Source organism: Anopheles ziemanni, chromosome 2 (assembly GCF_943734765.1).
Source record: "Anopheles ziemanni chromosome 2, idAnoZiCoDA_A2_x.2, whole genome shotgun sequence".
In the NCBI taxonomy this organism is placed as follows: Eukaryota; Metazoa; Arthropoda; class Insecta; order Diptera; family Culicidae; genus Anopheles; species Anopheles ziemanni.
The window spans coordinates 67,671,831-67,692,996 of record NC_080705.1 but is presented as its reverse complement, the minus strand read 5'-3'; the positions used below and the strand labels follow the sequence as shown (position 1 = coordinate 67,692,996).

The following is a 21,166-nucleotide window of genomic DNA, read 5'->3' as shown; positions in this document are numbered from 1 at the left end:
GGCGCTCCTAGACTCTTTTCCAGCGAACCTCCTGAAGTGCTACTATTTCAAAGCCGCGGGCTCTCACTTCTTCTGCGAGTATTCTGGTACTCCCGGGTGAGGTAAGAGACCTGCAGTTCTATGTACCGAGTTTCCAATCGTAGTCCTGGCATGATTGGTCCAAATCGGGTTTTCTTTCTTGGAGATTGTTCGTTGCGGTTTTTACAGAGGGTGGCTTGCAAGGCCTTTCCCCCCGCCTCCTATCTCGTCGGTGGAACAAAGCATCCTAGCTGTTTTACGTCCCGTAGGATGCCAGGACAGGGTGTACAGCCGCACCTAACATAGGGAACAAACGCTGGTTCGAGCCGCTCCTAACATGGAGAACAGACGCTCGGGGATGGACTACTACCAGGTAGCAGTCCATTCCACCTCTCAATTCAGCCTTGCCGCCTATCCGCCCAAGGGGGTGGGTTTCCCCGTGTACCCAAGCTTGGATATTTAGGCGACAAGTTACCGTTCTGTACGTCGCGGACGTATTGAGTAGGAGTTGGGGAGGAGAGCCTATAGTAGCCTTCAGGAGGCGTCGGATCCAACCCGTTACAGAACCATTAGAATTACATAGGCCAGTTCGTGGGCTGGATTGCGTATCACGTTGGAAGGGCTTAGAAGCCAGAACTTTTTTGCACTATATTTTTATTGTCATTTTGAAACTTTTTCTTCCTGCCGATGTTTATGAACATTTTTTATCATTATCATCACAGAGTGCAGTTGCTATATGTTCATCTAATGAGTGTGCACATTTTCTCGATTTGGCAAATTCGCTTCTTTTGCACTTCGTTGACTGTTACGGACATACATATGGAAATGAGTTCATAGGAAGTAATGTTCACAATTTAAGTCATTTGGTAGACGACGTAAAACGCTTTGGCATATTGTCTAATTTTAGTGCATATCCTTTCGAAAGTAAATTGTATCAGATTAAAAATTTAATTCGATCTGGATATAAACCGTTGGCACAATTAGCTAAACGCATCAACGAAATCTATGAATTCTGTGAACAAAAATTCCCTACACAATCTTCAAATCCACAATTGAAACAGCCAATTGTGAAAAAAAGTAATATCGCTAGCAATTTCAACTAATATTAATATCGCCAAATATGTATGCGTCGAGTTTGAGGATTATTGTTTGAAAAATGATAGCAAAAATAAGTGGTTCTTAACTAAAGAAAATGAAATAGTAGAAATGAAATATGGTTTAGAGTCCAATGATACTATTTTGATACACGGAATACCAGTCAACGATCAGAGGTTATTTTTCGAAAAACCAATAAGATCCTCCTATTCAAACATTTATGTTTCATCTTTGACACGAAATTCGCAAAATGCTCGAAATTCGTCTTGATTTCATTTAAACATTTACAAATTTTAATTCCGCAAGCATAGAACTGTTCAACGACCTTTTTGAACGGAGAGTCGTGATTGGTCGCCCCGAACCGGTCAAAACCGGTTCTCCGAAACGGTTCTTGAAGGTCATAATAAGGTCATAAATCGTTTGACGTTGTCATTGTCATAACTTATTTGTTTATGAAAAGTGCGACTGCCGGTCGATCTAATCAAATCCGTGCCTAATTTGTTGGTTTTAATCGCAAACAACCTAAAACACAACGATGGAAGTTGTTTCTCAGAATACTGATCATTTGAGCAAGCGATGGAATCACTTGCGGAAAATTCTCGAGCGATCTGGGCCGTTTTGCCATCCGAACTTTGCCGCATCATCCGAAACATTGGAGTTTTTACTGAATACTTGCAAAATATTAGTCATTGGTAAGATGTTCCTTGCGACTGCGAAGGGTCCGAAAGTTAATGGTTTGTTTCGTTGACTAGGTGCCGGTGGATTGGGATGTGAGCTGTTGAAGGATTTGGCTTTGATGGGCTTCCGGGACATTCATGTGATAGATATGGACACAATAGAGCTCTCTAATCTGAACCGCCAGTTCCTGTTCCGTCGGACGGATATCGGGAAATCGAAGGCGCAGTGTGCTGCAAGTTTTATCAACAACCGCGTTCCGGGATGCGTCGTGACTCCGCACTATTGTAAAATTCAAGACTTTGACTCCTCATTCTATCGGCAGTTTCACATAATCGTATGTGGCCTCGATTCCATCGTGGCCCGCCGATGGATCAATGGCATGCTCATATCGATGGTGGAGTACGAAGAGGATGGAAGTGTGGACGAAACCTCCATTATTCCGTTGATCGACGGCGGGACCGAAGGGTTCAAAGGGAACGCCCGTGTGATTCTACCCGGAATGACGGCCTGCATCGATTGTACGTTGGACTTGTTTCCACCGCAGGTCAACTATCCGCTCTGCACCATTGCCAACACACCGAGGTTGCCAGAACACTGCATCGAGTACGTGAAGATTATTCAGTGGCCAAAGGAAACTCCTTTCGGGTCCGAGGTTGCACTGGACGGTGATGATCCGCAGCACGTCACCTGGGTATACGAGAAAGCCCAGGAACGGGCGGACAGTTTCAGCATTACCGGTCTCTCCTACCGGCTGGTTCAGGGTGTGCTGAAGAACATTATACCGGCCGTTGCCAGCACAAATGCTGTGATTGCTGCTAGCTGCGCTACCGAAGTGTTCAAAATAGCATCGAGCTGCTGCGAGCCGTTGAACAATTATATGGTGTTCAACGATGTCGACGGAATCTACACGTATACGTACGAGGCGGAGAAGCGATCAGATTGCTTGGCCTGCAGTCAGGTGCCACGGTCGGTGGAAATCACGGATCCAAACAGTATGACTTTACAAGATCTGATTCAGCACCTGTGCGACAATCCGGAATTTCAGATGAAGAGTCCGGGACTGACGGCGATGCTGGAGGGTAAAAATAAAACGCTCTACATGGGAACGGTGAAAAGCATTGAGGAAGCTACGAAGGGGAATTTAACTCTGTCCCTTACCGAACTCGGGTTGAAAGATGGACAAGAAATAATGGTGGCGGATGTGACAACACCGAACACGATTCTCATCAAACTTAAATTTTTACCGATTGAAGTGGAAATGTCATCGTAAATATTTAATTGATTTCCATTGTTAAACAAGTTATTATGAATATACGTTTCTGAAGATTGAAACCAATAGAGCTGAATGTAATTTTTATTTGCTTGATACGTATTGCAATGTAGTATCTTTACAGCGGCACAGACCATGTGCTCCTGAACCCTAGCAACGGACGGTTTCCTTGGCAACCGGAAAGCAAAAACAGTACGCATTTAAGAAGTTATTTACAGCATTTAATAGGCTGACAGTCGAAGGTTTCAGTCGAATACACAATTGGCCTCGAAAATGGATTGGAAACATCTTTTATCACTTTCTCCGCACAATTTGGACGACGTGCGTAAGGATGGTGCCGCAATTGAAATAGCGAATTTGTCCACGGAGCAAAAGTTGGATAGTCGAAGCTGCAAAAAGCTGTTCCGCTTGGCTCAGGTGGCGTTGAAATTTCGCAATGAACAGGTTAGTTGTGTCTCGTTTGTGCCTTGAAAGATTGCACCATTATGCTTTTCTTTACCAGGTGAAACATCTCCAACAGAAGCTGGTTGAGGGTAAAGACGATTTTGGCAGCCAGGAGCGCATTAAGGAATGGAAACGTACCATTGAAAAACTCGAAATGGAGCGGCACACACTTCGCACGAAGTTGAAGGAAACGACGGAAGAAAACGCTAAACTGCAGTCGAAATTCAACGCTGGAGTGCAGTTCGGAAGCGAGGGTGAAGATTCACCAGATGCGTTATCTGAAATCGAACGACAACAGGAGCTCTACAATAATATCAGTATGAAGAACAAACATATAAAACGATTGCTTCGGGATATCGACGATTTGGAGAAGAGAAGTAGTTTCCAGGTCGATACCATTAACGGGCTGCAGTTGAGTTTAAATGACGCCACGCTGAGCTTAACCGCCCTAACGCACCAGTACGAGGAACTGCAGGCTCGCTGCAAGGAGCAGCAAGAGTCAATACTAAAGATGAACGAAAAAATTGTCCTGATGGAGAGCGAAATTACAACCATTTGCGAGGAGAAGGAAAATTTACTGAAGGAGCTCAACAGTGCCAGACGGCAGCACGACGATCAGATCGCCGAGTGGGAAGATCAGTTCGACGAGCGGGAGAAAGAGTTAAATCAGCTAAAGGATCGATACGACGACCTGCTGAGCCAGTTTCCGGGCATCGACATTGAGGCGGAACGTAGGGAGTACAAATTGATGTCCGAAAAGTTGCAGTCGAAGGATGATTTGATTGTCGATTTGGAGCAGAAAATACTGACCCTCTCGCAAGAAATGTATCGCTCGACGGAAGTGATGAATCGCATCAGCGAAGAGAAACTGCGCGCATGTAAGGAAAAGTCGAAGGAAAGCCATTGCTGTTTAGAATTTCGAGCCCAGCTGGAAAAGGCAAACGAACGGTGCCGCGAGATGCAAGAAATCTTGACGGGTGTCGAGGAGGACAATCGTTTGAAGTCCCGGCAGGCGGTGGAAGCGATTGAAGCACTGCGGCGGTACGAAAATGGTGAGGAAGGGTTGGCTAGTACGCTGAGAAAAAACGTTCGTCTGCAGGAAAAGGTGGCCTCACGGGACAAACAAATCCGAGAGTTGATCGCGGAGATAAATTTGGCTAATGATATTGCCATAGAAAATGCGGTGTTGCGGTAGGTCATGTTATGAAAATGATTTGAATGCACATTGTGCAAAGTGGTAATTAATTTTTTTTATTTCCGACAGCAAACGTTTGGGTCTTGATGATGACGAAGTTGTCGCCACGAGTTCTATTTTAGCTAGACAAAAGAAAATAGCTAAAGTCAACGAGCGTCTCGCATTGAAATTACGAGCATCGGAAGAGATGAGGTTGCAGTTAAAGTTGGAGAAAAATGACCTCAAGTGAGATAAGTTGGTGTACTGTTTGGTCACTATTGTATTTAAAAATGTAACGTCTTATTTCTCGTTTAAGACGAAAATTGGCAGCCGTCACTCAACAAACCCAGAAAGTTCAAGCCAGTAAAGAGGAAGGATCGGATACCTCGAACGTACCCCAAGATCAATTGGATGCCATCGATGTAATTTCTTCCATTCACGACCCTAGTGCCATTAAATTTTGCGAATCGTGCACGAAACAATACAACATCTACGACAGCATGAAACACTGTAGGGCATGTAGTTTTCGGCACAACTTCAACTACTGCGACAAGTGTGTGGGACAGTTGAAAATGAATTTCGACGATGGACAACCGATCAACCAACCAACCGACAAGAGTCGCGATCGCTTGGAGGAGCTCGAACGGCAGTATCTCACGGTGTTGGAGGAAAATGAAAATCTTCGCATGGGGATGCACGAAATCCTGGAGAAACTACGCGAGTATGATGCAATGTCCGATCAGTTAACGATCGACCGAACTATGTTGGAGAAGCTACTGAACGCGCTGAATGTACGGCCAGCCTCTGGCTGGTACCAGACGACGGGGATGCGATTGCAGGGTGATCTGCTAAGCGCACAGGAAAGTGATCTCTTATTGAAGGATCGCTTAGCCATGGATGACACCCCTGCCGATGGAAGAAAAAGTAAAAGCATCCAGTCGACGGAGAGCGTGAACGATTCTGGTAATGTGTGCAACGAAGACGACAATTCTGAACCAATTGACCCCTTGCCCGGACCGGAACAGTTGGACTTTAGTGAGCAGGTCCTGCTGAAAGCGGTGGAAATCGACCGGTTGACGGAAACGCTCGAGCAGTTGAGGTCGGAAAATGGACGCCTGGTGGCGGCACAGGACGAGCTGCAGGTGACACAGAAGTTGTACAACGAACTACTTAACATTACCAGAGCGTCCGAGAATGAGAAAGACCGCTTGCTGGTGGAAACTGTCGATAGGTTGAAGGACATCGAGTCTACGGTGTGCATTTTCCAACGAAAGGTGGATTATCTTAAAACCGATAACGATAACCTTCATAATACGCTGCGTTCAATTAAGGGTGAATATTTAAACTTACTACACGATTTACGGTTGGAGTTGGTGCAAAAGAAAAATAATCTTGATCCGCTGGAACCACCGGATGTAACCGGTGGAGACTCCCTCGACTCTACCGATTTACCTCAAATCGAGAAATTGGAAAGTGAAGTGGCCCGTTTGAAGCTTGAGGCGACCAACTTTTACACGATTTTTCTCAAGAATATCGCAGAAGTGGATAAGGACCAGCAGCTTGATGTGGATTACGCCAAGTTAAATCAGTTTGGCTTGGTGGACACTAATCTGTCCGTGGAGTTTATCACCAAAGATGAGTATAGGAGAATACGCGAAAGGCTAGACAAGCTGGAACGTGAACTGCAGCGTGAGATAGTCAAGAATGGCCATCTGGAGGAACTGTTGCAGGTTTCCAACGAGCAGATTCGTTCGCAGCAGTCGCTTATATCCAAATACTCTGAGGATGAAGTAAGCCTGCGTCATCTGGTCGTCGATCTGCAGAGTGCTTCCAATGAAAAATATTTATTGGCACGGGCGCACAAAGAGCTAGACGTTGGTGGGTACAATTGAAGTTGATTGATTTGTAAAAACTACAGTAATGAATATTATTATTTTAGTTCGAGAGCAGGAAGAAAACTTAAAGCTGGAAAATGGCAAAATGAAACAAAAGTTTCTTCAAACGCTGGAACAGTTAGATTTACTCAAGCAACGGCTCGAAGACCAAAAGCAGGAGTTTGATGCACGTGTGAAGGATAATGTTTTGAAAATAAGGTAAATGGTGTACATAACAAAATGGTATCGGAAAGTAATTATGTTGTATCGGTCTTTGATAGATTTTTGAAAAAAAGCTTACAACAATTGACTACCAACTATAGCACGTGTGCTCCAACATTTGCCATCACGGATTTTATAAAAATGTATACACACGTGCTGGAAATACGTCACAATTTGGCTGCGGATAGAACCAAACAGACAGACCAATGGCGTGATGCCGAGTACGAACGAATATTCGCAAAGTTGCAGTCCAACATGGAAGGGAACAATATACAGGACAAGATCAATGTAGATATCGCCTTATCTTATTTTTATGCAAGCTGTGAAAAAATTGTTCGGTTTCCTTTCAGCTCATCAAATACGAAAGTCAAAGCGAGTATCTCACGAGGCAGCTTATCTTCTATCAGGAGCAGGTGGATCAGTTACAATCTGAGAACAAGCAATTGCGGTTACAAGAAATAGAAAACACCCGCCACTGGGATACGCTAGAGGTACTATTCGGAGAGGACGCCAAAAAGTGCCGCAAGGATAAGGACCGTTTCTTTGACAAGGAGGTACAGGTTTCTGTAGGTGAGTGTGGGTGCGGAAGCAGCAGGTTCTGATGGGATAACTAACATGACTGATACTATTCTAGAGACGTCTTCAAAGTGTATCAACACGATACCAATAATCGAGGAAGTACCGGGGGATTATGTGCCGCGTATAATGAGATCCTCGTCAAGCGATACAATTCACGGCGGTGACGATAAAAACAACGAGACTCAACCCGCAGTAAACGTAGATGGAGATGAAACACCTGTTGCCATTCCCACTTTTGCTCAAAAATCGTTGGAATCTCAACTCAAACAGGCCATGATGTTGGCCTCCACCCGTAGTGCACTGCTATTAGAAGCGGAGAGCCGCCTCTCGGAATGTCAGGGTAGGATAAAATTACTGGAGAAATCGCTCGAGGAAAAGGAAAGCTTACTGAAGAAACAGGCCCAAGCTGCTAGCACCTCCAAGCAAGATCACGTAGAGGACAGCATTCTGAGCGTATGTTGCTGGTTTTGCAATAGCGTTTCCGGTTTTTCAATAATTTCTTTTTCTTAGTCTACTATAGGATCGTTACAGAATCTGCTACTGGAGAAGGATACAACGCTCTCCCGGTATCAGGAGCTGTTGAAATCCGAACGAACCGAGCATTCGCAGGTGTATGACGAAAATATGACCCAAATCAGAGGGCTCAAGAAGACGATTGACGAATTGGAGCAAAAACTATATGAGAAGCAGAAGGAGTTCGATAATGTGACCACCCAGCTGAACGATATGAACCGGTTGAAAGCGCTGCAGGAGAACGTACCAGAAAAACAGAAAAATGACGATGATGCAGCAAGCCGCCACCCGGAACCGGATGCTATAGTGTACACAGATAAAATTATTGAAAACATCTACGAGATCGATGAAAAGAAGGAGCGCGAAATAGAGGAGCTACGCGTGCAAGTCAACCTGCTCGAGAGTAGTTTGCAGGAGTCGGAAAAGGAGCAGAAACGTTTGCAGCTACAGTTGCGCGAATCCTGCGTTCGGGAGAAAAAATCCGAAAAGATGCTGCGCGAGAAGGAGTCTGAACTGACGGCACTGAACGAGCGTATCTCGAAGGAGGCGAATGATCTGCGCGAGTTTACCGAATCGATCGCTAGCGCACAGGAAATTGAACAGCTGAAGGAGATGCTCGAGGAGAAGGATCGCCACATACAGGATCTGACCGAAACGTTGACGCAGTTCCACGAGGATCAGCGCAACTTTATGAACGACACGTCGCTCCACTCGGCGGAACAGGTTTCCCAATTGAGTGCCGATCTGAATCGAAGCGAGGCGAGCAATCGGGTGCTGAAAACGCAAATCGAGGCGTTGAAGCGGCAAATAGTAAGCATCCAGCAGCGGGAAAAGCAATCCCGTGAGCTGGTAAAAACGCTCAAGAATCAGCTCATCAAGCGGCCGGTTATCGCGATGAAAGCGGATCGCTTGCCGACACCACGGGAGGATCAACTGGCACGTCGTGTGCAGCAGCTCGAAACGGAACTGATCGACACGAAGGACGAGCTACGCAAGCAGACGGCAATCAATGAGAATCGCCGGGCAAAGACGGCCGCCGAGCTAGATCTGTGGAACAAGCAGAAACGCTGGCAGCAGATGGCAGAACGCTTGAAGGTTCAGCTGAAGGAGCGGGAGCTGGAGCTGGAGAAGCTAAAGGTACACTTCAACACCGCCAAAACGACCATTGCCAGAATGGAACGAGATCGGCCACGGGGTGCGGTAAACAGTGGTGCCGGCGGTGGAGGAATGGGTGCACGTAGTGGATCCGTTTCGGGTGGCGATGTGCTGCTGGAGCACAAATATCAACCGGCCGAATCACCCGATCAGTACTGCAGCACGGATAGTACAGTATCCGAAGATACGAGCATCACCACGCAGACTACTCAGACGCAGATATTCAGCCAAAATAGCAAAGGAATTATCGACGCACTGAAGAGTCGCATCGAATCACAGCAGCGGCGAATTATCGCCATGGAGCTCGATCGAAAGGTGCACATCATGGCTCTCTTAGATGGGAGAAAGTAGTACAGCGTATTTTCAATCAACTCATCACGTTATCTCTATTTGGTGTAGGGTTCCAACACCGTCACACACGAGTTGGAGAAGATGCAGGAGAAGCTATGCAATCTAGAATCCCAAAATGTCCGGTTGGAGGCAAAAACGCTACAACTTCAGCTCGACAACGACATGCTGCGGCAGAGTGACGAGTCAGATCGTTTAAGGCGACAAATTAAACACCTAGAAGAGTAAGTAAGAAGCAAGACATCGCTCGTCTTGTGGCTGTGAACTAGCAAGCGGCAGTTTTATTTTGCACAATTCTGGCGTCTGATGATGATAAAGGAAACGGAGTTGGGATTCCCAGCCGGGCGGGAAATTCCCAAATCGTTTGTGCTCAAGAAGTGGAGAGACGTAATGAACTTGAATGATTGATGGGGTGCTAAAAATGATTATCAGTAAAACCGGTTTCCCTTTCGATCGACTTTGTTGTAATATTTCAATGAAAAAAATCGTTATGTTGTTGTTAACTAACTCTCGTTTTTCCGATAGGTATGTCATAGTACTGAAAGAAGAACTTTCGAAGGCAACGGTCGGTTGTGCGGAGTCGATAAACTTTGAAAACCTCTGCGTGCGATGCAGCCGTCGCAGCGGTCAGAACGATTTGGCCGAACGTAACGCCAACCTCGAACAAACGGTACTAACTCTCAAGCGCATGATCGAGAAATTGCGCGTCGAAAATAAACACCTAAAAGATCACCGGGCACGGGAGCGATCAGGTGGCAGCGCCGACACAACACCGACCCACACAGTCCATGAAACGATCGCCAAGGAGCTGTATGATCGTCTCAAAAAGGAGCACGAAAAGCTACAGCAAAGTAATGGGGATCTACTGAACAAAGTTTCGGTACTGCAGGTTGAAATAGAACTGCTTTCGAGTGTCAGTTGTACGCGCTGTAAGGTGCGTTGCGATGGTGCAGGAGAACCAACCACCGCGACGTCTGCGATGAATGTCGAAGAAAATGCGGTACAGGAAGAGTTGCGGGATAAGCTAGAGAAGAAAAGTCAGCTTCTGGAGAAGGCAAAGATTTTGTTACAGCGGGCGGCGGCCAAGGAACGTTACCTGAAGGAACAGATAGATTTACTGCGCCGTAAGTGTTCCGATCTGCAGAACGTACCGGTGATAGATGAAATAAGTGAGTGAAGTTTTGACAAGATTTGGCTTTCCATCCATTTATGACAGTGCTCGGTAGCTTAATGTCGATATATAAGTTAGGTAACAGGACAATTTTACAATGTTAGAAAATAAAAAGAAGGTTTTAAAACTAATCAAATTTCACTGTCTCTGTTCTAACGCTTTACTGAAATAAGCTGTAAATTATTAGTATAGTTCAACATGGTGCACTCCATCCGTCCGCACACACAATTGCAAAAGGATCAATGGTAAGGCGAGAAGAAAATGTTAATTTGTTTTTACCGATGCCGGTATTTTCGGCAGACCGAACTCATCAACAAGAATACCGTCCTTGTTGGTGACGCTGTCCGCGCCCGGTTCCTTATCCGGTGCTTCCGGAGCCTTCACAACGTCATCCAGATAGCTAGCGTCGTCGTCGAGTGCAATTTCATCGCCGAGTGCATCCAGTTCGGCCTGCAGTTCGTCATCGTCCAGCTCGGGCATACCGTATGTGCGGCCCATTGCTTCCTGCACCTCATCTGCCTGTTCCAGCATGTCGGCCATGTCGTCCTGTATGTCTTCGATCTCTTCAATGTTGATTTTCTTGAACTCTTTCTTCATCGATTTCATGCCATCCTTCATTGCGGCCACCGTTGCCTGCGTGTCCTTGAGTGTTTGGTGCGCAAAGTTCGCCTGCTCCATATTGAACGATTGGTTCCTTAGATTTTCCACCTGGCTCTCGTACTGCTTGCGTTGCTTCAGAACCCGCATCGCCTTCTGCTTGACGGCATTCTTGGCCGGGCCTTCGCGCATCTTCGCCATTTGGTCCTTGTATTTCCGCAGCTCATTGTCCAGCGTCTTTATTTTACCGTCAATGGCTTCCGCGCGTTGATCGACCTGAATCGGGGGAGGTAAGGGCAAACGGGCAGCTGCTTGATGAGTCATCCGAGCAAAATTGTTGTGGAGAACATTCCGATGCTTACCCCACTAATGCAATCGCTAATGCTTGGTCCAGGTTCTTTGGGTTTTGCTTTTCCAAACAGTCGATTCATGGTGCACTTTTATACGGATTCAATGGCGTGACGAAAAAGAAATGGTATCACTTATCTGCTCCCTAACCTGCCACCGACGGAACAACACCAGGATTAATAATAAAAGTGATGGTTGTTTGTTTGATTCTATCTGAGGTTAACATAACTTTTCAGGTTAAACCATCGTGGTGCGCATTTTGACAGTAAAACATAAGACCATCTTACAAAGTGGCAAGCTCTAGTAACCTTGACGAAATTTTTCAAATTTGAAAATACGCATTTGTCCGTTAGGATTTATGAAGCACAAGAACACAAATTTTATAAATTTTGCATTTTTTTAACTCTTACCTACAGTTCTTAAATAAGGCTTTTATAAAACACCACATATTTCTCAAACGTTTTTTTTTAAATATACGGTTGGAATCAAATGACTGTTTCTGTTTATTTGATATCAATAGTTTAATTAATTTTACTAACATACATATTTTCTGTTCCTTTCATCTTTCATCTTGCTGCTGCTGCTGTCGTTTCTTATTTATTCGTACATTATAGTTAATTATACCCAGAATTGAGAATGAGCCCGATGTAGTTGAACATGCGTGGCATGCAGAATATAAAGCCGGGAAAGAATCTTGGAATAGAATAAACTGGATTGGGCCTGCTGTTACTGTAAACCATTAAATGTCTAAAACTCAACAGAAGCAAATCTTTTTTATATTATATATTTTTTTTATTTATGTTTGCAGACAGAAGAACTGATAATTTATTTAAATGATCAGATAAACACAAAAAAATCAACAAGACGCACTCGGATTATATTTACAATTACTCAAATGTGGGAATGTAACTATTTTGTTGAATACTAATCTACCTTCTATCTTCATAGTGCGTTTTTCACCTTCACCTTCCCGCCATCATTCAGAACAGCACGATGCAATCGTTACATAGCTTTCTGTTTAGTTTTACTTCTGTATGGGTTTGTATATATATATATTTTTTTATTTAATGTTTCATAATATAATGTTTCCACTCCATTCCGAAAGCGTCTACTAACGCAAGGGTCGCGTTAGGGCCGTATCGTATAATCGTATACATGTTCTCAAGTCTCTTCAAATTTTGCGGTCTCCTTTTCAGCGTACATTATAACTGGCGCTTGTACGTTGCAAAGTTCCTGTTTTCATTGTGTTTTTGTATGTCGATTTGCTTAATCTTCATTGTCGTTTTCGTATACATTGTTACATTTTTTTATCTGTTAGGCTCGATAGTTTACTTGATCACTAAGGGGGGAGTAGGATGTAATGTAAGTGTGCATAAAATGCCGGTAATTTGCGACAGGTTCGCTTGCTTACACCGGTTGTACGCAGATACAAGGATTTTCAGATGATATTATAACAGCAGCAGCATTATTTCTAACTGCAGCACATGCTATCCCCACTGCAACAGTTGATTTTATAACGCGATCAGGCTTTTTAATACTTTGTTAGTTGAAGTCAGAATCGTAGCAGTTGCAACTAACACAGGTTCTCATCGCTGCATAAGAAGGACTCGAAGGCTAAAAACGATTAGTTTGACAAGTCCCGTTTCGATTCACTATCCTCCAGCTTTGCTCGATGCATCGCTTGTGTTCTGTATTCAACCCCGGTTGAATCCGGATGAGTCCAGTTGAATCCGGATGAATCTGGTTGAATCCGGGGTGTGAATGTGCTGCAGTTAGAAATAATGCTGCTGCTGTTATGCTATCATCTGAAAATCCCTGTAACTTCTAGCTCGGTATACACTGGGAATTAGCATGTGTTTTTCTTAAATACTTTTGGACAACAGTTAGCCGCCACGTCCCCTGGGTAATCTATTCGTATACATGTTTTGTTTGTTTGTTGGTGGACTTGTTGATCCACCATAGCTCTTCATTTTATGCTGTCGTCTTAAACACACGACCAGCTTGATCTTATCGATGATATGGTACTAAAATTTACATTTAATTTGATTTACAAGTGACACTGCGAGCCACTATCCGCTTTTAAGACCTACACAAAATGGCAATTTTAGCCAATACACAAAAAGATACGAATAAATTTCAAAGACAAAAGTAACAGACTAATCAAACGTAAAGTGAAACAAATAAACCGACATCTTGGCACCCGAATGAAATACACATTTAGCCTTTGCGGCGTGCCGGGATGGGTTTGCCGTTGGTTTATGCCGCCCGGTAATACTGCTCCGGTATTCGATTTTTGATGTCCTCTATTGCACCGTTCGCTTAGGATGGCCACTATGCTGCCCGTTGCTGCTGCTAGATGCTATTTGCGTGATGCGTGTTGTTGGGTGATCGGTTGACCCTCCTGGAGGCCCGTGGCATGCCGTTTATTTGAACAGCTGCAGTCAATACACCGAGTTATGGTGATCGTAGTTGTGCGCATGCAGATAGGAGGGCATGGTTTGATTGAGCTCCGAGGCGCGACGTCGGAGGGCCGCTATGCTGTGGCCCCGCCAGACATCATCGTCTCCCTCGGGCGTACCCGTCGTTAGGCTCTGGCAATTGGCGATGCCGTGCTGACCAGTCTAAAATTGAAAACATAAAATCAATGTTCGTTAGTTTTGAAGGATTGGATCTTTCATAAATTAGTACAACAATTGTAGTTCATTCTGCCGATGCTTTTAACGTTACAAGAGACATTATTTAACTTAGTTTGAGATCGATAATAGAGGAATATCGGTATCTTATTTAATGTTGTATCTTTCTACCTTAACTATTTATTTCTTCCACCAAAGTTCGAAGAACTCCTTTCTACCTTACTTTGTTTTGCGTTACAATTTTGGATTACTCTTACATTGTAACTTACATTGTAACTATCGTTTAGACATAGTAAGGATCCATAGGAACAATATTGGCACGGCATTTAAATTTGATTTACATTCAAAATTTATTGATTTGGATATCAGACTAGTATTTAGTGCATCTGATAATGTTGTTCAATGATTAGTGATCGGCACACTGATCTAATCTAAAAACCTACCATATCTCCGTTGGCCGTGGCATCGTTTTGACTAGCACCTTGCTGCTGCTGTTGCTGCTGTTGCTGCTGCTGTTGCTGCTGCTGCTGCTGTTGCTGCTGCTGTTGCTGCTGTTGATGCTGCTGAGGGGTCGGCTGCTGGCCACTGTTTGACAGGGGCGGCGTGGATGGTGAGCAAGCGTTTATGTTTGGCGGGGTGGATGTGGGCGAGCTGCCCGTACAGCCTACACCCCCTACCGAGTGCTGGTACATCATCGTATCACCTGGGAGGAGACGAACAGAATAAAGCGTGAAAAATAAGGAGAAAATCCATGCTGTTTACCATGGTATGCAAAGTGTCGAGAACCCCTCGCGAACACGTTTCCACAACCCGCAATCCCGAGCACAACCGAAATAATGATAGAAAAATAAGGTGTTGGTCAAAAACAACCCAAAAACTTGCCTGGATACGGTTAAAGGTAAACAAACAACGGCTCACCGAAAAACATTCCTTCTGTTGGCTTCAAGGCACATTAGACCATTAGCTGAAAATGTGAAGACCCACAAAAAACACCCATGAACCTTAGAATCCTCGGGCCGAATGGCAACCGCGTTTGAGTGCTACGAGCATGAATAATTTGGTGTCTTGCCCCGTCCATCCGGAGGTGCTAATGGGTTGCGCATACCGGATGAGCTCTACTCCGACCAGCAAGCCAGCAGTAGCAAGTCGTGACCGATCGAATGCTGTCGGAGATCCTTGAGGGATCGGAAGGGGGAGTGTTAGGCTAGTAAGCTAGCACCTAGCAGCAGCTTTTCTCTCCTTTAAAGTTTTGTTTGTCCACCCCATGGGAAGCGACGGGAGAAGCCTATTTCGTGGTGTGTTGGACAACTGGTGGCAGTTTTCTCGATCACGACCTTGCGCATTCGTTGAACATTTTACAAACACTGGAAACTGTGTTCCTTTGTGGAGAGGAGGGGGAAGGAGTGAGGGTATTTTCTCACAGGAAAAATATCACACAAGTTTTCTCACACACCTATAGCTACCACAATGTACAGTAAACTAATATCAAAAAGGCCAGTCACTAGATGATCTTCATTTTGGTACTGATAACTTTCAGTTAGAGCTTAGAAAGAATTTGAAAATGCTTTGCTAAACTTAATATTTGCTCATTAAAAAAGACGCCTATTTTACAAACCGTTTGGTTAGACAACTGTCGAATGATTTGGTTTCTTCCGTTATTCATTTCAGTTTTATCTTCTACCATTTATCATTAGTTTGTTGAGCATTTGAATGATTTAATTAATTTTAAAATTTACTTTATTCTTTTTCGTTAGGTTAGGTGCATTTAAAAAAGATCAAACTTGCATTTAAAAAAGATCAAAAGATCAAAATATATAGACAAGTTTAACGTAGCGACCGAGTATTGAAATTTATAAAATCAAGCATACAAATTATCTACTTCTTCTTCTTCTTCTTCTTCTTCTTCTTCTTCTTCTTCTTCTTCTCCTTTTTTCTTCTGCTTCTTCTTCTTCGCATAACGACAGCGTTTGGGCATGCCTGCTCGTTAAGGGGTTCGAGACTTGTTCCCTATGTGTACGTGGATAGTCATTTAAGATGAAAGTCAATTAGGAATTGATAAAATTTAGCGAGGATCACAGTGATTACCTAACGCATTCAGTCCATAGTTGTGATACCCGCCGGCACCCATGGCCGAGGATATGTTGATGCCCGAGTTGAGCCCCGTGTTGAGCGTGGAGGAAAGCGAGGAAGATTGGTTCAGCTGACCAAATCCTGCACGTGTGTAACGGTTGGTCGATTCGTTCGTGGTCATTGATGGGTTAGTCGTGGTGTTAGTTGGTATGCACATGCGAGAAAGTAAATAAGGGAGAAAAAGGATATCATCGTGTGGTGGTTAGTAGTTGTTAATTCACGCTTATCGTTCTACGATACCAGTGAGCGAGCAAGTCAGCCGAAAAAGAGCGTTTATCTAAATTCCACACCCCACTACCTACCTGCGGTCATTGGGTTGACACCGACGCCCCATCGATCACCGCCGAACATCGACGTGCCGCATAAGCTTTCGCTCATGGCGATGTTGGTTATGTTGGCCCCGAACGGTGGCAGTCCGTGCGATGGCAGGAGGGCTCCTGGAGCAAAGAACAACAGCAAAGGCAAAGTTTTCACCGGAGGGAAAGAGGGAAAAAGAAAATTAAATCATTCACCAGTTCACTGACTGATTTTTCCTTCGCTCCTACCTGGGGTGCGGAACACGTTCGTCGTCTTCTTTCGCTTTTTCCACTTGGCCCGCCGGTTCTGGAACCAAACCTGAATACGTAGAAGAAGAGAAATAGAAAGGAAAATTGTTGTGAGAAAATGAATCAAAGGCCAATCGGGTGCGCGTGAAAATGTGATTTTAATAAATTCAAACTACCACTTTACAAATCAAAACTTCATCAACAGTTCAATTAATGGTAAATGGGAACCACAAACAAGGAAAAAGTAAGTTTCCGCAATTCAAAAACTTCGGAAAAAACGAATGAAAAACAGAAGCAGCCAACTGTCTGGCAATCAAAAAGCCCAGAAGATTATGTTTCGACAGCAAGAGCAGAAAAAACTACAGCAAGAAATAACAATCGCGATTCGGTCGATTACGGTCGGCACGGTTGATGAAATTGAGCGTCCTCGTTGCGTTCGTGCAACATATTGTTGTGGTATAAGGATGGTTTTTTTGCTCTCCTTCTTGTTTGTTGTCAGCGTTCTCCCGATGTTGCGCTTTCCCGTTCCCCGGGCCAACGAAAGGAATCAACACCAGTTCCACTGTTCCACGCCACCGGTGGTAATCACGTGCTATTTATTATTCACTGTTGTTTATCATTACGATTATGGTTATTATGTATGAAATTGCAGAAAATGGGACGCGTAGCTGCCGGTGGTCGCGGTTTTTCGGCTCAACCACGGTGAGGTTGCTGGAGAAGGCCAAAGTCAACAACCAAAAAAATAAATACATGAGGGAAAACGATGTCAATGTGTTAGCGAGGGTGACACCACCAAATGGTATCGTGGTTTTCAGTTCCTTTGCTGGATGTTTTTGAGTGGCCTTGTTACCGCTGGGTGCAACGACGATGAGGAAATGCAGCATTCCGGGAGGAGGTCCCGAGAGACACAACACCACGCGGACTCCTGTCCTAAGAATTCTTTTTCCTGGTGGGCTTTTTTTCCCAACGTACCATCCTCCCACGGTCCGAAGTGCAACGGGGAAAACAATGATCTACGGTAATGATACCCGGTAACGTCTTCGCGGGCGTTCGGTTAGGCGGAAAATCTTAGGAAAACTGGTTTCCATTGCCATTACTTTTACGAGTGTACATATTTTACACCCGCTAAAGAACCAGAAACCATTGCGGTGCGGCTGGTGGTGCGGCAAGATCATCCGGCATCGGGAAATGGCCCAAGCCCATACCGGTTTTTGGGTTGTTGGGTAAACTAATTCAACTTTTTAATCGAATGCAGGGGAAACTGCAAATTATAAATTCATGAGCCCGGCATGGGAAGAGGGGTTACGGGAGTAAAGAACGCATGTAGTGGGAAGGTTTGTCCTTTAAGTATACGTAAGATGGAGTAGAGAAGGTCGTCGTGGAAATTGAGCCTTTATTGGTTAATTTTCTATCGGGATGCAACGAGGTCATTGATTTGGGGAAATAAAAGTTTGTTAACCGAGCGACAGAATTGTTTACCTACACAAATGTCTGAATTAATGATTATTGAGCTAATGTTTCTCAAGAAGATAACTTCAATAAACCAGTCTTAATATACATGCGGATGAAAACAAAAAGATGTTTTTATTCCATGGAAATATTTTTATCAGTATTTCTTGAAACCACAGACAAAAGGACATGTGATAAAAGTTTTTTGTACTGGACCTTTGAGAGATAAGATTGAAAGTTCTAAAAATGTACATGCACAATATTTTGTACCGAGAGGCGAATTTTGTTGTATTGCTTTGGTTGAATTTTTCGTATAAGAAAATATTTAATAAAATGTAAGATTTCGTATTTATTTTAAAGACAACGTTAATGGCCTTTTCATAGTATTTAATGAGACCAAACAATGACTTATGATGTGGCACTGTTTAAAAACTCATCTCCATCCCTGTTAACGTATTTTATATACTGTTCGAGTTTGTGCACGTGTGAGATTAGGGTGGATCGTTTCCGGAGTTGTATCGGGGAAAAACTGGCTGATTTCAATTCGAACATATGCGCTCAGATCTGGGAGTGCCTCGTTTTACTTTGCTTTTAGAAAAAAAAAAACTACCAAACAGACAACGGAGTGAGTATGTTTATGATAAAATAGGAGGTTTTTTCTTTATATGTGTATAAAACCACCATATCATCGGATGATTGTAGCTGATGCAGCATATTTTACCCTCGTTACGGCCGGCATGGAAATGAGGGGGAAAGCTAATGAGAGGAGCGCAAAAAAAGGGGCACATCCCCGGGGCGTGAAAAGTCATCCGGTTTGACTTTGATTGACTGGACCTCCTGGGTGAGTCGGTGGGTAGGCCGTGGAATGCGGGGAGCTGGCGAGTACTTTTAATGGATTCTAATGTTGGTGAGAACGGGGTTTTTTTTATTATCGATTTGAGATGCGCTCAATGAAGAGAAAAGAGGTTAACTTTTGGAAATTTTTCTATTTTATCACATTTGATTTGATTGTTCGTCGTTGAGTCTTTCGCTAGTACAAAGGATGAATGAACTTTCAATAAAAAGCAAAGAGGGTATCAACACAAGGAATATTAAATATGTCTAGTTTTGTATGTCAGAATTTGCGCAACATTCAATCAAATTTGTTCAATTGAAAAATAACAATAATTCTTGTAAAAATTTAATTGGTACTGTGAAAAGCAAACTTTAACACTTATCTATATTGTAAAAAAAAACTAAAATATCTTTTGGTTTACAAAAGTGACCGAAACCAAAAAATACACAACTGAACAATAAACAGGCCATTCAAAATCCTGTATCCTCGCTTCCAGTACCGTCGTTGGTTTATCGATTCGCATCGATTTTGCAATGACAGTAAATCCCAAATCGAACCTCGTCCCGCAACATTTTCATTCGCACGGCTCGTCCCTTCAGCCAGGTTATTTATGTCTCACTCAGCGCGCCAAATGCGATAATAATGTTGTCAAACGGAAAATCATTTCTCACAGACCCCAGCGGGCATCATCAGCACCATCATTGGCGGTGGAAAACACACAAAGCGCAATGTGTTTCACTGTCTCGGGACGTGCTGGAAGCTGTGATACTATGGTTTCATTTTCGCTATCGCTGTCCTTACCGACCGGACCAGGGGAATCGCCGCTCTATTTATCACCGGTAGCCCTTCGAGTCATCTCGCCCCGTGCCTCTAGCGCCTCGGAATGATTAATTACCCTGCTCATTACGGAGGCCACCATTGCGCCACCAAGTCAGTCTGGTAAAAGGGGTTTATTTGGACTCTTTCAGGAACGAATTGTACACCTTATTCGATGAGTGAGCTTTAAGGTGAGGATGAACATAATGGTTATACAAACGGAAAGCAAGTTGCGCATTTATGTAACGAGTGGTAAGCCGAATTTTGAAGATTGGTTCCTAGAAAAACCAACCACACGATTGGACACCGAAGTCCATAAGATGCAGGATATAACCACAGCCAATATAAAAACTTACTGCACGAATCTTAAAGATTCCAACGTTTTACCGTCATTTTCCAGATCAAAGCAGGTTTATTTTTTAAACAACAAACACAATTTCCACATCCAGGAACAAAATGCGTTGGTAGAATCGGTTGGAGAAAAATATTCACTTCATACAATACAGTGTCCGCCCCAAGAAAAATGGATGCTTTCCCGGCAACTTCTCATGATACAAGTTTTTCTATTCATTTCATCTCGTTCGTTCCTTCGTTCGATCCACCAGAATTTTGTGAAAATTCGAGAAAGTGAGTTTTCCACCATCCATCTTCGCTCTGTCGGATGGTCTCTGTTTCGCAAGCTGTTCATCTGTTTTATACATCCACGATCCGCAGCATTGGCGCCAAAACTCCCAAAACCTCCAGCCCCGGCGACTTCGACCACCAATCGCAATTCCCAACGGGCGGTTCCTGCCGTTTGGCGTTACACGTAAAACTACTTTGGCTCCGACTCCTGAAATATAAATGATGGAAATACAAATCTACGAAAGAAACCATGGATTAAACCGAGCGATTTCGAGGTTTTTGGGTAAACCATGTTGGTTGCTTGAAGGGGAAAACCGACACAGCATTCCCGAGCGGCTTTGCACTTTCACATTTTTTGTGCGGGGCTTCAAAGCCTTCAAGTCGGAAGAGTCCATCATCGTGTGCATCGTCTATGAAATGCAAGTGGCGCACAAATAAAACGGGTGCTCCTCCAGGTCTAGCGTCGCCAAAGAAGCCTGCAGCAGATTGAGCTCGAATGTTTCAAGTGCTACAGTTTCAGGGAGGGGGTATTTTTTTTGAAAAATGTATCCGTTTGAGATGGTCCAAACCTACTCTCGTGCCACTAGTTTTCGCGGCCTTTTAGTCTTATATATCTAGTCCCCTACCAGCGAACTGGTAGAGGACGAA

At 44.0% G+C, this 21,166-nt stretch overlaps 4 protein-coding genes across 4 annotated transcripts in view; 2 read left to right on the top strand and 2 right to left on the bottom strand.

The window, feature by feature from the left end:
- The first annotated feature begins 1,614 nt into the window (after positions 1-1,614).
- On the top strand, positions 1,615-3,097 carry LOC131290255 (nedd8-activating enzyme E1 catalytic subunit). The gene is made up of 2 exons (XM_058319487.1): positions 1,615-1,805; positions 1,866-3,097. Exons 1-2 carry the CDS (start codon positions 1,649-1,651, stop codon positions 3,059-3,061), a joined length of 1,353 nt encoding a protein of 450 aa, XP_058175470.1. The 5' UTR covers positions 1,615-1,648; the 3' UTR covers positions 3,062-3,097.
- A 237-nt stretch (positions 3,098-3,334) lies between these two features.
- Positions 3,335-10,547, top strand: LOC131286407 (centrosomal protein cep290). The gene is made up of 11 exons (XM_058315357.1): positions 3,335-3,505; positions 3,564-4,696; positions 4,770-4,925; positions 4,996-6,557; positions 6,619-6,772; positions 6,835-7,063; positions 7,126-7,345; positions 7,410-7,807; positions 7,865-9,337; positions 9,422-9,594; positions 9,896-10,547. Exons 1-11 carry the CDS (start codon positions 3,335-3,337, stop codon positions 10,545-10,547), a joined length of 6,321 nt encoding a protein of 2,106 aa, XP_058171340.1.
- A 22-nt stretch (positions 10,548-10,569) lies between these two features.
- Positions 10,570-11,669, bottom strand: LOC131286396 (charged multivesicular body protein 5). The gene is made up of 2 exons (XM_058315346.1): positions 11,501-11,669; positions 10,570-11,414 (listed from the first exon to the last, which is right to left on the bottom strand). The coding sequence occupies exons 1-2, from the start codon at positions 11,567-11,569 to the stop codon at positions 10,806-10,808; spliced, it is 678 nt and encodes a 225-aa protein (XP_058171329.1). The 5' UTR covers positions 11,570-11,669; the 3' UTR covers positions 10,570-10,805.
- A 2,258-nt stretch (positions 11,670-13,927) lies between these two features.
- Positions 13,928-21,166, bottom strand: part of LOC131290239 (homeobox protein orthopedia) — a 28,786-nt gene continuing 21,547 nt past the window's right edge. The window contains exons 4-8 of the mRNA XM_058319486.1: positions 16,795-16,864; positions 16,552-16,686; positions 16,205-16,330; positions 14,563-14,822; positions 13,928-14,107 (exon numbers count right to left, since the gene is read on the bottom strand). Of these exons, the coding sequence (XP_058175469.1) occupies positions 13,928-14,107; positions 14,563-14,822; positions 16,205-16,330; positions 16,552-16,686; positions 16,795-16,864 (771 nt within the window). The remainder of the gene's footprint in view (positions 14,108-14,562; positions 14,823-16,204; positions 16,331-16,551; positions 16,687-16,794; positions 16,865-21,166) is intronic.

Excerpts from the sequence above, each read along its gene's own strand:
- LOC131286396 (XM_058315346.1), bottom strand. The coding sequence starts at position 11,569 with ATGAATCGACTGTTTGGAAAAGCAAAACCCAAAGAACCTGGACCAAGC. Across the intron at positions 11,415-11,500 it reads TTAGCGATTGCATTAGTGGG|GTCGATCAACGCGCGGAAGC; the intron begins GTAAGCATCGGA and ends CCCCCGATTCAG.
- LOC131290255 (XM_058319487.1), top strand. The coding sequence starts at position 1,649 with ATGGAAGTTGTTTCTCAGAATACTGATCATTTGAGCAAGCGATGGAAT. Across the intron at positions 1,806-1,865 it reads TTGCAAAATATTAGTCATTG|GTGCCGGTGGATTGGGATGT; the intron begins GTAAGATGTTCC and ends TTCGTTGACTAG.
- LOC131286407 (XM_058315357.1), top strand. The coding sequence starts at position 3,335 with ATGGATTGGAAACATCTTTTATCACTTTCTCCGCACAATTTGGACGAC. Across the intron at positions 7,064-7,125 it reads ATATACAGGACAAGATCAAT|CTCATCAAATACGAAAGTCA; the intron begins GTAGATATCGCC and ends GTTTCCTTTCAG. Across the intron at positions 7,808-7,864 it reads TAGAGGACAGCATTCTGAGC|TCTACTATAGGATCGTTACA; the intron begins GTATGTTGCTGG and ends TCTTTTTCTTAG.